General features: G+C 42.6%; 1 protein-coding gene across 1 annotated transcript; it reads left to right on the top strand.

Annotated features, from left to right (window-relative positions):
• Positions 1–1,311: 1,311 nt before the first annotated feature.
• Positions 1,312–14,150, top strand: ANAPC5 (anaphase promoting complex subunit 5). Its single transcript, XM_005524264.2, has 17 exons — positions 1,312–1,534; positions 1,615–1,694; positions 2,381–2,490; positions 2,893–3,088; positions 4,039–4,105; positions 4,870–4,971; positions 6,066–6,256; positions 7,075–7,156; positions 7,822–7,911; positions 8,784–8,965; positions 9,435–9,570; positions 9,805–9,879; positions 10,676–10,797; positions 11,924–12,031; positions 12,555–12,702; positions 13,281–13,443; positions 13,795–14,150. Exons 1-17 carry the CDS (start codon positions 1,331–1,333, stop codon positions 14,007–14,009), a joined length of 2,271 nt encoding a protein of 756 aa, XP_005524321.2. The 5' UTR covers positions 1,312–1,330; the 3' UTR covers positions 14,010–14,150.
• Positions 14,151–14,655: the final 505 nt, after the last annotated feature.

The raw sequence follows: 14,655 nt of genomic DNA, 5'->3' as shown, positions 1-14,655 counted from the left end.
TTTGTTTTGCTCTCACTTACAAAAATGAGAACTATTATAATAATTGGAGTATTTTCTTTGGGAATACGATGCCTTAATGAAGTACTTTAACAAGTTATTGAGAAAATAAAAACTTACATGTGGAAACATCTTTATGGTATCACAATTAACTTGCAGGAAATCCAAAGGAGAGTGAATTCACTCCGTGGTGTTCTCTGTAACATGGAAATGCTGGTGTCAAAGCACAGAGAAAATGTATTAGATAGGTGGGTTGATCTAAATTTTACTGTATATTTTGTATATTACGTATATTTTATGTACATTATGTATATTTTTACTGTATAAAAGATGCATAACTACATATATATATGCTGTATGAAAGATGTCTCCTTTTTAAACAAGACTCTCTGTTTAGAGAGCTCCAGAATTAATAACCCCACCAAACAACTGCCCATGGTCACTTTTACCTCACCTGGTATAAGTGTGGCCATCTCCATTAATCACAGGATCATTAAAGTTGGAAAAGACTTACAAGACCGTCAAGTCCAACCTGTTACCAACCACCAGACCCTACTGCAAAGGGCCATGTCTACTTGTTTCTTGGACATTTCCAGGCATGACGACTCCACCACTTCCCCGGTCAGCCCCTTCCGATGCTTTACCACTCTTTCAGTGAAGAAATTTGTCCTGATATCCACCCTGAGCCTGCCCTGGCCCAGCCTGAGGCCGTTCCCTCTCCTCCTGTCCCTGTTCCATGGCAGCAGAGCCCGATCCCCCGGCTGTCCCCTCCTGTCAGGGAGCTGTGCAGAGCCACAAGGCCCTCCTGAGCTTCCTTTTCTCCAGGCTGAGCCCTTTTCCCAGCTCCCCCAGCCTCTCCTGGTGCTCCAGACCCTTCCCCAGCTCTGTTCCCTTGCCTGGACACACTCCAGCCCCTCAAGGTCTTGCCTGGCATGAGGGAGCCAGAATTGACTCCAGGATTTGCAGCGCCTCAGCAGTGCCAGCACAGAGGGAAAATGACTGTTCCCTTATCTAGCAGATAACTCCTCAAAGCTACAGCTGCCCAAGCGCAGCGCAGCCCATCCCCTCGCTGTCCCCAGCCGCGGCCTGTCCATGGCTGTCCCCGGCCGTGGCCTGGCTGCAGTGCGGGGGAGCAGCCCCGTCACGGCCCGGACCCTTCTCTCCCCGGAACGTCTCTCTCGCGCCCGGCCCATCGCGTCGGCCCCCCAGTGGCGGCGCACAGCCCCTCCTCTGATTGGCTGCGGTGCTGCGCCCGTGCCGGCGGCGGGGGCGGTGATTGGCCGGCGGGGCGGGCGCGCGCGGTTTCCCGGGTGACCGGCGGCAGGGAGCCGCCATGGCGAGCGTGCACGAGAGCCTGTACTTCAACCCGATGCTGACGAACGGCGTCGTGCACGCCAACGTGTTCGGCGTCCGCGACTGGGTCACCCCGCACAAGATGGCTCTGCTTGTGCTGCTCAGCGAGCTGGGCCGCGCCGGCGCGCAGCTCGGCCTGCTGGAGCGGCGGCGGCTCAACCGGCTGCTGCTGCCGCTGCTGCAGGTCGGGGCCCGGGCGGGGGCGGGGGGAGAGGCGGCTCCGTTGTGTCGCGGCCTGTCGCGACATGTCGCTGTCCTCCGCAGGGTCCGGACATGGCGCTGTCGCGGCTGCGCAAGGCCATCGAGGAGTGCTGCCCGCACCTGGCCAGCTCCGTCCACATCAGGTGCGGGGCCCGTGCGGGCGGGGCGGGGGAAGAACAACCGGGGCCGCCGTGCGGATCCTCTGCGCTGTTTGTGTCCGCTCGGAGCGCTGGAAAGGGCTCCGAAACCTGTAAATGTCAGGTTTTGAAAGCATACATTTGGGCCAAAACTCTACTCCGACAGATTTCTTACTTCTCATAACTAAGTTCTGAAAGGCACCAACATCGAAGTCGTCATATTTAAAGTTTCTGTGATGATCTATTGTCATATCAGTTAACTCACTAAACAGCAACAGTTCCAAAAATTTTAAATTTCAAAAATAAAAAGGGTTCCTCTTTGTTTTAAGAATAACAATCTCGTCTAAAATAATAAATAATAATAATAATAATAATAATAATAATAATAATAATAATAATAATAATAATAACAATAACAATAACAATAATAATAATAGTTATTATTGAATAATAATATTGTCTAATTATTCTCTTTTAATAAAAATTTTAAAAGACAAAAATCCCAAACCTGATTATTATTTGGCTTACCAATATCTAATATGATCTTATTTATCTCAGTGTGAAAACCTCCTGGGTCCAAGAAATTAGTTATCCCTTGTTTGTGTTCACTCGTTTATGCAGGAAGCAGGAGAATATTTTATTTGATGTCTATATTAAAACCCTAAAAAATGTCATTTTCTTCCCCTGTGTAGGTTAAAACTTATGGCAGAAGGAGAACTGAAAGACATGGAACAATTTTTTGATGACCTTTCAGATTCATTCTCAGGGACAGAGCCAGAAGTTCATAAAACAAGTGTAGTAGGTAAATAATCGTTATCCATAAGCTATTTTTGATGTGATATCTGTCATTGATGTGATTCCCTCAGGACAAAGCTTTGTTTTGCTGGGGAGGTGTAAAATTGCAGAATGTCATTTTTCTCTTGCTCAGATGTTGCATATTAACCGATGGTTTTGCACATTGTGAGGTTGTCACTGATTTTGACAATTTATCACTTATCTTTAGTGAGACTTGCTGCTAAATTAAAACCAGATTTACACCCTGCAACGTTGAGATGAGACTCCCTAATTTCCATTCCAGTTCTCATTAATTTCTATTCAATGAGTTACTAAATGATGTTGTTGAAGCTGCTGGCCGTGATTTTAGTGTCCTGTCTGCAGCAGCATCTGACAGCCTGTGCTCACAGCGGGTGTTTCCCCTCTCCAGGTCTGTTCCTGCGCCACATGATCCTGGCATACAACAAACTTTCCTTCAGCCAGGTCTATAAACTTTACACAGCGCTCCAGCAGTACTTCCAAAAGGATGAGAAAAAGGATGAAGCCGACGAGAATGAGATGGAGCTTACAAATCCAGAGGAGCTGGATGGGAAAATGGAGAAAGAAGAACTTGACGGGCCTTTAAGGTGTTAAATTCATATTAAAGCCTTTCCTGTCTCTTAAGAAAATGAATCTTTGATTTTTTTAAAGCATCTTGCAGCCGGGCTGAGCTTTGTGGCCGCTCGTTTCCTTGGTGCCACCGTGTGGTAACATTTGTCAGTGGCTGGGGAAGGTGGCACTGCCTCATCCTCGCTTAGGGAGCCACAGCCCTAAAGCAGTTGCTGGCCCCAGTTTCCCACTGCTGATTGACTCCTCGTTTTTTACACGCTTAAACTGTTGGAGAGGTCACTTCTGCTTCCAACAAGGAAAGATTGCTCAATAAGGAGAAGTTGAACGGTTTTGTTTTGCTTTTCATCAGTCTCCAAATAAAAGAACTCGTGTCTTTTTACCTCAAAAAGGAGAAGCAAGTGCTGAGAGTTTTCATCTGTTGAGCAGGTGTTCCATTTTAAGAATAATCCTGGAAGTATTATATGTGTGCACATATTTAAAATCTACTTTGCAAACTGTATTTATATAATCTTGTGCAGGAGTTGCTGCATCATCAGACAGCAGCTTTTGGGGTCTGGCTGTGTGCTGGACTTGCTGGCTTTCCACAGAGTAAATGTCTTGCAGAGCAGCTGTTTCCAGCAGTGATGGTTGTGGCCCTTCAGAAGACAGAAAAAATAGAGCAGAGCCATTTGAATATGTCAAATACTCTCTCTGCTGTTTTTCTTTAGTTTTTTTTAGGGTGCATTTAGGGTAACATTGTTTTCAACTACAGTCTCTGCAGGTTGTAGCTAAACTGTGTGAAATCATTTGGATTGCTGAGTTTGATGGATACATTTTGTTCTTTATTAAGTTTTCTCAGTGTCCTTTCATGCTTTGAGCTGTAATATCTCAGAAGACTTTATAAAGCAGAAGTGTGGGGTGTCTGATGAAATGTGTTTCTGTGTTGTCTTTCCTTGCCCCTGTTTCTAACCAGAGTGTTTCTTACCAGGGAAGAAGAGATAGCCTGCAGTGGGCCTCTTTCCCAGAAACAAGCAGAGTATTTTCTTTCTCAGCAGGTACGTTAATTCTCATTAAAGTGGAAGAAATGTTCCATAACATGAATTTCACCTTGAATTTTATCCACAGTGTCAGCTGTGATGTTTTCTCTGGTCTGGTAGAGGCTTGTTGATATCTTGCATGTTGTTGCTCAGTATGAGCACTTGGGGCTATGAGTGTTTTATCCAGACATGTCACCATATGCTGATAATTGGTTCTCAGAAGGTCCTTCTGCTGTGCTTGCCTCACATTTCTGTGAAATGTGCAGTTTTGTTGGTTATTCCAGCTGGTAAATAAAAAAGGGAACAGAAATACACATGAACACAAATGTCAGTAATTCAGTAGTCTGGAATGCTAATTTAGGAACTACGTTTTTGTGATTTTTTATTAATTGAAATCCTTGCCAAAGCAAACTGTGGATTCATTGATTTGTTTTCCTGAGGTTTTGGCTTTTTTTGTGTGAGAAGATAAATGTAATTCCAGTGAGCTGTGTGTGGCATTAGTTCTTCATAGAGAAACTTAACCAGGATTCTTTAAGTGCCTTTAAACATTCATTTGAATAAGGTTTTATTTGACTTGGTCCCTCTGATCTCTGGAAAGTGAACACTGTAATGTAGTATGGAATCAAACTCCCACTGTCATAATAGATAGAGCTGCTACAAAATCTTCTTTAATGTCCTCTCCAAGCAGATAACAACCTGACAATCCTGTACCACAGTATAATTTTATAACCCTCCTTATGGAGTTAGATATTTTACTTGTACTGTTCAAATTTTATTCCCAGGCTTCTTTACTGAAGAATGATGAGACAAAGGCTCTTGCTCCTGCATCTTTACAAAAGGAATTGAACAACTTGTTAAAATTTAATCCAGACTTTGCTGAAGCAGTAAGTATCTTTTTCTTCATCCAGAATGGTTGTAAAAGGATTTCTTATCTCTAGGGTAGGATTATTTGGAAGTAATTTATTCTCTATTGAAATATAAGTAGATGATAAAAGTGTGAGCAAGTTGCATGTAAATGTTTAGTAATTCAGACTAAAACTCCTGAAGGTACAGGAACCTTAATTAAGCAAAGTACTTCCCCTTTATGCACAGATATAAACCTCTTAATTTTGGTGGGACTGAGTGCGTTCTTGTTCAACTAAATCTAAAACTTATATCTTTTACCCGCATTTTTCTAAGGAATTTCAATCCTCATACTCCTGTAGTTTAAAAATCAGTATTAAATGCAATATCTGTTAATTTTGCTGGTTACTGTTCACTTTGCTTCTGGTCCTTAATAGCAGTTTATACTGAAAGCCACAGATAACTCATGCTGAGGGACATTTCCAGAACTGCGGTGTGAGCTCTTGCTTTACCCCTCAGCAGCTTCTTCTTGAGCAACTTTCATAAGTTCAACTCTTTCCTGCCTTGCTTTCTGCCTCTTCCTCCCAGCAGCCCTGGGCTGAGCAGACAGGATTTTCCTTGCTGCTGTTTGGAAGGGTATCCTTGAAAGGGCTGCCATAGTCCCTGGCTGGACTTCACAACATAAAGGATTATCCTGCCCAGGTCTCAATGACAAAAAAAATACATAATTTTAGCATCTCCTTTCTATCTGCACAGCATTGGGAAGCACTGCTGATGTTTCTCAGTATCTTCCTGAGTGCAGACACTGGGAGTCCTGCCTCCATTCCCACTCTCACTTCACACATAAATACAGGGATTCCACCTCTCAGACTCAGATCTCAGACTCGCTGGGATCATTGTGACAAACAGATCTTGTAATCTTCACCATTTGGCAGATCCTGTTAGGGCAGAAAGCCAATTTTGTCCAAGAAATTACCCAATTTTATCCAGAAATTCTGCCCAGGTAGTATCAGTATTGCAACTTCTGATCACTATTTCACGGTTACTTGTTTTGGACAAAAATAAGTAATAATTATAAACAAAAACTCTGGTTTAGTATCTATACAATTAAAGCTGATTTTGTTTCCCTTTCCAGCATTATTTAAGCTACTTAAACAACCTCAGGGTGCAAGATGTCTTCAGCTCCACACACAGCCTCCTGCATTACTTTGACCGGCTGATCCTCACCGGGGCAGAGAGCAAAAGCAACGGGGACGAGGGCTACGGGCGGAGCCTGCGCTACGCCGCGCTCAACCTGGCGGCACTGCACTGCCGCTTCGGTCACTAGTAAGGAACTCACCCTGGGACATCTCAAAGTGCTGACAAACAGAGCTCCCCTTCCTCCTGGAAATCCCTTCAGGGCCTTTCTCTCACTTGGCAGCAGCTGTGGTTGGGTTGGGATCGTCTTGCCATCTTGATTTGTTTGGGTTTGTTTTTTGTTTTGATGTTTATTTGGTTTCCATAATAACTGAGACATCTAAGAGTTGACATTTGTTTGTGTCCTGGGTATTTTAAGTGTTCAGTTATGTTTCCATGACCTCAGAAGGGTCAGTGGGCATGATTGCCTGTTCTCATCCATATTCTCAAGAAAGCGTGGTTGGTTTTCTGCAAGTCAGCATAGAGCTGGTAGTCTGGCAAAAGAATAATTAAACATAAAAAACCATCTGAGCTTTTAAAATTTAAAATGCCATACAGGTGGGATTTATTTTGTTGATAAAGCTGGCCTGCCCATCTTCATTTATGGTTTGAATTTATTGATTGCTGCCTGGAGGCACGATGTGAAAGGACTGGAGAGGCGAAGGACACTGCAAAGTTGAGAACAACAATTTCTACACAGGCAGATTCTAAATGTTGCCCCTATTCAAGCAATAACTTGGCACCATGGCATGTACAGGGTTTGAAAACCCGTGTAGGGGTTACAGCTGCATTTTGGTCAGACACTGTCCTGAAAACCAGAATGCACTGCAGAGTGCTGGGAGGAAAACACAGGCTGTTAAATCAGAGATCTGAGTGCATTATGTATAATTCAGATCAATATTCCTCTGGATCAGGATGCTGTATCTTAAGCACTGTAGGAATACTAATTGTTCTCCCTGTGCTCATAGCCAGCAGGCTGAACTGGCACTTCAGGAAGCCATCAGGATTGCCCAGGAGTCCAATGACCACGTCTGCCTGCAGCACTGCCTGGTAAGAGCTCTGTTCAAACGGGGCTTGAGTCGTTCTGCTCAGTGAACTGTTGCACAACTTCTCTCACAGCAGCATTTGACTGCCCAGCAGTGGGGTGACATTGCTCCTGGCACACAGGGCAACATCTGCAGGATCATGGGATGTTTTGTTGCAGCTCAGGGTTAATTTCTTAAGCAGGAGTTTTTATCCTAGAGATCTCAGCAATAAGCTCAAAGTTGGGTCTTAGATGTTGTAAAAAGAAGAATTATTTCAAAAGCTTCCTCCTTCCTATCTGTTGAATTCTCAGAGTAACCAGCCACCTTTAGAGCAAGCAAAGTGGGAGGGAAGGACTTGGATTTCTCTCTATTTTTTTTCCTGTAATTAACATTATAATGAGTTGACATCAATGCTGTCAAACTCCTGAGGTGCAGCATTCCACAGTTTCCTGTATTTTTGTGCATCACTGAACCTCCATCAGCGTTGGCTGGTGCCACACCAGCATCCCAGCCTAGCTGGACTTCTGATATGTTTTGCTGTGCAGCATTTAGTAGAAGTTTCCTTAGAATCAATCCTCAAGTGTTTTGTATTTCCAGTGAGTTTTTGTGCATTCTTTAACAGCAAGCCAAGTTAAAAGTGCTGTATCCATCAGTTATTTGCAATGAGATTTTGATCTTTTTCCTTGCTAGAGTTGGTTGTACATCCTGGAGCAGAAGATATTTGATAGCTGTGTTCTGCTGGAGCACTCTGTGAACAAATCCTTACATTTTGGATTGCCAGTGAGTCCATTTCATCAATCCTTTATTCTGGGACAAATCCATATGGTGATGTGTGTGTGTGTGTGTGAGATCAGAGTTTGTGGTTTTGTGGCTTGTCTGTTCAAAATATGTGACTGGATTTAAGCAAACATGTTTTAACCCTCCAAAATCTAGCTGTTTCTGTGACTTTTATTCTTCATATTAATAAGCCAGAGCGTTATTGCAAGGCTCACTGGTTTTCCTTCTAACTTGTTTGATTTTCAGGCAGAAAACCTCTCTGTGGCTACTGGCCCAGGCATCATTTTAGTACAGTCTGGTGCTCAGGGGAGGTTCTTAGGCCTCCACCTTCCCTGAAGCTCAGTGCTGATACCTCTGGCAGGGCTTTGAACACGTTTACTTGTACAGCTCTGTGAAATCTTGCAGGGCACCCCTCCCCTTTGGTAGTTTGTGCCCTGGTAGATCTGTTGTCTGATAATGTTTAGTTCTTCCCCATATCCGCAATTCCTTTTTTAAAAGAATTGTTCTAAAATGGACTAAACTGCTGTTGGGAGAAAGGAGTAGACATGTCCTCTTTGTGGGGAAGGGAAGGAAAGCAAAGGCTGTTTTCAGAGCAGTTCTGGAGAAATCCAGGTACTGGTCCTGTCCTCCTCCATAAGATTTCTGTGTGGGGGAGTGGAAATTACCTTTCACATCCAACAAAATGACATTCACATATGTGTGGGTGTGCATAAGTGAGTATTTAAAGAAATGCCTGGAGCAGTGTTCCTTTGTCTGTGCTGTCTTTTTGGGATTCTTTTTTAGTAGTTTAGAACTCTGCTCCAGTGTAATTTGCAAGCCTGGGTTACTCTGCTGTCTTCCAACCCTCTAGATATGTTTTTTTTCCTTCTTCCCAGTATCTTGCTTCCTTGGGAATACAGTCCTTGGTTCAGCAAAGAGCTTTTGCAGGAAAGGCTGCCAACAAACTAATGGATGCCTTAAAAGATTCTGATCTGTTGCATTGGAAGCACAGCCTGTCAGAGCTCATTGACATCAGCATAGCACAGAAAACAGCCATTTGGAGATTATATGGCCGCAGGTATTTGCTTTGTTTGGAACTCCTGGATTAGCTGCTGCACTTGTTAGCAAATAATGCATTTATATAGGTGTAACAAGTGAGTGTGTCTCGCCAGTGCACTAAAATAAAGCAATCAGACTGTGATTCAGTACAGGCTGAGTGCAATTATTTCCATTCTCTTGTGTTCCTTTAAAACTCATACTGAAGAAGAGACAGAGTTTCCATTTAGTAGTGGCAAATAGCTCATAAATTGTTCCTGTGCCCCCACTTTGAGCACCTCTGTGCTTTGGCTGTGTGCAGCTATCAGTCTGTAGTACTTGCTGTGCCTGCACAGTCCAGAGTCCTTGGACAGCAGTTGTTTTGCAAGTTTGCCTTCTCCCCAGGTCCCTGGCTTAACCAGACAATGTAGACTATTGTCATAACAAGACCATAGATTAAAAATGGTTGTTGTTTGCTGCTTGAAAACTAAAAGATATTTTTCTTGCACAAGCACCATGGCACTTCAACAAGCCCAGACCTTGCTGAGCATGAACAGTCTGGAGGCTGTGAACGTGGGTGTTCAGCAGAACAACACCGAGTCCTTCGCTGTGGTGTTGTGTCACCTGGCAGAGCTGCACGCCGAACAGGTGAGCTCTAGGGCTGCTTGTACCAGGTGCCATTTGGTGAGAGGATATGTGGGTGTTACTGGCACAGGGTGCAAGACTTGACTTGTGGTTCTTTCTGCCTGCTCTGGGGGCAGAGATGATGCAGGGTGTTTGCTTGGCAAGGCCCTTCCCTGAGGGTTGTGCTGGAAGGGAGGGGAGCAGGACACCCCCCTGCCCCTGCCCCGGTGCATTAATCAGAGTCCTTCTGTGTTCCAGGGGTACTTTGCAGCTGCTTCTGAAATACTGAAACACCTAAAGGAGAGATTCCCTCCCAACAGTCAGCATGCACAGGTAGAATACTTAGCATTCAGCCTGTAAGTTATGTAATATTATACAGTGTGATCTGAATCCCACTGCTCCTGAATTTTCCTCTGGATGCCTTGGGCTATACATTTTCTCATTTCCCTTGGCTCATCCTCATGGGAAGCTGTACAGCATCAGCTTTTTTACAAAAGCATGGAAAAGCTGCCTGTGTTGTTTTCAGACTGGTGAGATGTTTCTCTCAACACAGCCTTCTAAGATGAAGCTGTTCAAGTAGAAATTTCATTAACAGAGGAATATACATCTCCTTCATGAGCACATAGAGCAATTAAATGCTCTGCATTGACTTGAAGCTTCAAAGTTCTGTTTAATTAGTGCTGCTTATTTTGATATATTACAATCCAGAAATAACTGAGATAATTGGCTAATAACCTGATTTTTGTGTGACTCCGGGAAACATTTCCAGAGGAGTCTATAAAATAGTATTTACACTGAAGTGTTCAAGATCCCATTAAATATAGTATGAGCTTTCTCTTTTCACTACAGAACAGGTCTACTTGTCTACAATTCTCAAATCATTAGTAATGATTTAAAAGAGTCTTTTTACTTAAAATGCAGTCAAGTAGGTTTCGATATTGAAACATTAATCCAGACCTGAGCATTTCTGTTGAGGACAGTAATTCAGTAAATCCAATAATTGGACAGTGGAGTTAGTGTGTCTAGACATAAATACCCCCAGGGGAAAATAAAAAGTAATTTCTAATTTGTGATTAGAAAATGAGCGGGCACAACTTCTAAAACTTGTTTCTGGATGTTCTTTGTTTAGCTTTGGATGCTGTTTGATCAGAAAATACAGTTTGAGCGAGCCATGAACGATGGCAGATACCATGTAGCAGATTCTCTAGTAGCAGGAATTACAGCACTTAATAGCATTGAAGGTGTATACAGGTAAGAAAACGTGGGTCTTCATGCACTTGCAGGTGTGTTCCATGAAGATAATGAAATATTTAGCAAAATGATCACTGGCAGTCTCATGTGCTTGTATATTTTTCCCTTTCTAGAACTAGTTAGAGTCATGTTGTCTAAACTATAGCGCTATTCCCTTAGAACATCGTGCAATAATAATTTGTAGTAGTTTCTCTGGACATTTTAAGAACTGGAATAGCTGAAGCTGGTGTTATTTTAGAGCTGTGAATCTACTGTGGTAACATCTTCAAAATCTGCTATACTCAAACCTGAGCAGAAAGCAGGTTTTTATGTCAAATAGCTGGGGTGGGAGCTCAGGCCTTAAGCAAATTCCTCTGTGGCCTTGTTTCTACATCTCCAAAATGGAACAATGTGATTTTTTTTTTCACTCACCTTAATGGGGTCTTGTTTCTAAATGAGAATAATGTGTTAAAAATAGTTACAGCTAAAACTTGGTATTTGGTGAGTATGAATACCAGCTTAGTGTTCAAAGAACTTCTTGCAAATTTTCAGTGAGGCAAAACACCTAAAAGTAGCCAGTGCCAGTCAGGCCAAAGAGCAGTATTCAAGCTGTGGGACCTGATGCTTGTCCTTCTGGAATTGGACTGATCATGAATTCCCTGATCTTTAAATGTTCTGCTCAGTGTCTGGTTCAGGGCATTTGTACCCATCCCCTGCTGCTGTGCATTTGGTCCTGACTTCCCTGTTCTCCATTTTCCTGTTGCTCCGTATCCTTGTTAGCTCAGGACAATTTTAGCTGCTTTACCTCATACCTGTTTTTCTCACAGATAATTACTTATGCTTTCTAGTTTGCATGTCCTCCCACTTCTGCTGCCTGTTTGGCCTTTGGTTTTGGCAATCCCTGGTTTCTATCTAAAGCTATTTTATGAGTTTGATCCTTTCTGCCTGGGAGTTGTCCAGTTGGCACTAGGGAGATCTGTTTTTCCTCCTGTCTGTGTGTGCAGCATGTGTACACTTTGTCAGGGTGCCAGTCTGCAGTTACAAGAAACACAGGTCACAAAATAGAGACCTGATTTACTGTGTTCTGAAGAGCAGAATTCTATGCAAAATACAAAAATACAGTGATGTTTTCTTTGTACCACAACAGAAAAGCCATTGTATTGAAAGCTGAAAATCAAATGTCAGAGGCACACAAACTTCTGCAGAAATTGTTGATCCACTGCCAGAAAATCAAGAACACTGAGATGGTGATTAGGTAAGAATATTTCATTTTCAGAGTATTAAAGCCACTTTGCAGTGATTAGAATCAGCCATTTCAATTTGTCTGTGTTCAGACTTCACTAGTCTTCAGATTACCTGCTGTGATTCCGAGATTACAGAGTCATTTCAATTATTAATCACAGTATGGAGAAATCCTCAAAATATTGTGTCATTTAAACCTAGTTCTTTTTAATATGTAAACTAAAACGTGGTAAACTTAAAAGTTCCATGAAGGTTCGTGGAAGAAGGGAACACTGCATCTAAAATAAGTAGGAAATGGAAATGTATGTGTGTGTAGTTTTACTTTGGTGTAAATCTTAACAGAGCTACAGTGTTATTTAATCTTTTTTATGTCTGTGGCATCTCCTTTTAAGGGTGTAATTTAAATTCATTGTACATGCAGCAGCCTAATTCATAATAAAAGCAATACCATTGTAGATAGAATAATTCCCTGAGAAACAAGTAGGTATTTTTCATCCAGAGTAAAGGTTTGTAACTGCTCACCCCTGTTTGTTCAGGGTGCTGCTGTCCATAGCAGAGCTGTACTGGAGATCCTCGTGTCACACCATCGCGCTGCCGGTGCTGCTCCAGGCTCTGGCCCTCGCTCGGGAGTACAGCCTGCAGTACTTGGCTTCTGAAACTGTGCTGAACTTGGCTTTCTCCCAGGTAGGTCTGATTTGTGTTTTCATAGGGCTGCAGGGCAACATTTGTTCTGGGGATCTGGATGCTGTTTTTACTCCTGTGAGATTTAAGAACACAACCTCCTTGGAATTAAATTATTGATTCTGAAGAAGCAAACTCTGAATATAAAAGCTTTCAAGGAAGTTAATAAAAGTTGAGTTTCATGTGTATCACTAAAATGTATAGTTATTGTATATAATTAAGCAACATAAAATTCCCCTGTCTTAATGTCTTCAGTTATTTTTTTATGCTGGTATATTGGCTTTCTAGTAGCACAGGTTGGCTTGTATATTAAAAATAATGCTGGTAATGAGTTCAGTTGTATTGTTTATTCTGAGAGGCAACACTGTCTGAGTAGAGAAGCCTTTCCCAATCATTTCAGAGAGCAGCTCATTTCTACTCACAAGCTTGGATTTAAAAGAAGATTGTAGGGAAAAAGTTGAAAAAAAAAATTGTGTTACATTATGTTATTAGAAACAGACAGGGCTTGTGTTGGTGTTCCCTGAAGAAGCTGCTTGTATCAGTGGATTCCTGTGTGAAACCAGCAAGTATTTCTCTTTCAGCTGATCCTTGGCATTCCTGAACAAGCCCTGAATATCCTGCACATGGCAATAGAACCTGTCTTGGCCCATGGAGCTGTCCTGGACAAGGGCTGTGCCATGTTCTTGGTGGCCAAATGTCAGGTGGCATCTGCAGCTTCCTACACTCCACAAAAAAAGATTGAAGGTAGTGTGAAGAGTAATTCTCTCTGAAACAGCTCAGAAGTGCAAACCAGTGTCTGTACTGGAGTCCTGCTACACCAGAGTGTGTTACCTGGTTATTGGATACAAAATTAACTTGGAATTAGTTGTTCCACAGATGTTTATAATGGAACATTGTTTATCTGCCTACTTTCACACACATATTTTGCAGCAAAGGCTGAATAATAGAAACTAGCTGAGAGACCATGTTGCTAAGACACAAATGGTTTTGAAAAGCTGAGGAATTTATAAATGGCCTCCTTAGACTTGAGCTGCCTTGCTTGGAGTTCTTACTGTGATATTTTCTTAAATATGACTGTCCCCCTTTTTCCCACAGCTTTGGAATCTGCTATCTTGAATCTAAATGAAGCCAAGACTTACTTTGCCAAAGTGGACTGCAAAGAGCAGCTCAGAGACGTTCTCTACTTCCAAGCCCGGCTGTTCCACACCCTCGGCAAGACCCAGGAAAGGAACAAATGTGCCATGTTGTTCCGTCAGTTGCACCAGGAGCTGCCAGCACACGGTGTCCCCTTAATCAACGCCTTCAAGTGATGCATTTAAAGATGAGATTTGTTTGTTTTCCTGTTTCGGTTTTGTTTGGTTTGGTTTTGTTTTTTTTACAAACATCTTTTTATTGTATTCAGTCATCCGTGTTTCAGAATAACTGCCAATAAATCATGATCTGCTCTTGAACAGACTTGTGTTTTGTAACACAAACATCGTTTTCCACTCATTTCACTTTTATTCTGTACTTGAAGAAATTAGTGGGGAAAAAAGAGAAAAGACCCTCTTGACTGTGTTAAAAGCACACTGAGGGGAGCAGTGCAGTCACGAAGTAGTGTTCTGTTCTTAGTAGTGACATTTCCTGAATCAATGCAGGCTTTATGGACACACGGGTACAAAAAACAGTGGAAAATGTAGTCAAAGCTCCTTTGTGCTCTTTTTAAGTGGTATGGAAGGGGGAGTCTCATTTAAAACATGTCCTTGCTTTTAACCTGTCTGCAATTGTTTACGCTGCAGAAACAGATGGTGCTGGCAGGAGGGGAAAAGACAGGGTTCAGTCAGAGAGGTGTAACAGTGCAAAGTCCTGGCACTGTTGTTCCGTGTGTCCTTGTGCAGAGGGGGGATGAGAAGAGTGAAGAGTGGGAAACAACAGCCCCAGCTCAGCTGAAATGTTTTTATTGTGTGTGTTCTCCCC

Source organism: Pseudopodoces humilis, chromosome 20 (genome assembly GCF_049639895.1).
Source record: "Pseudopodoces humilis isolate 2021_Gansu_Grassland_sample_001 chromosome 20, ASM4963989v1, whole genome shotgun sequence".
Taxonomy (NCBI): domain Eukaryota; kingdom Metazoa; phylum Chordata; class Aves; order Passeriformes; family Paridae; genus Pseudopodoces; species Pseudopodoces humilis.
This window is presented reverse-complemented; position numbering and strand designations above follow the sequence as displayed.

Coding starts and splice junctions, on each gene's coding strand:
- ANAPC5 (XM_005524264.2), top strand. CDS start 1,331: ATGGCGAGCGTGCACGAGAGCCTGTACTTCAACCCGATGCTGACGAAC. Junction 4,106..4,869: donor AGTATTTTCTTTCTCAGCAG/GTACGTTAATTC, acceptor TTTTATTCCCAG/GCTTCTTTACTGAAGAATGA. Junction 4,972..6,065: donor ATCCAGACTTTGCTGAAGCA/GTAAGTATCTTT, acceptor TTCCCTTTCCAG/CATTATTTAAGCTACTTAAA.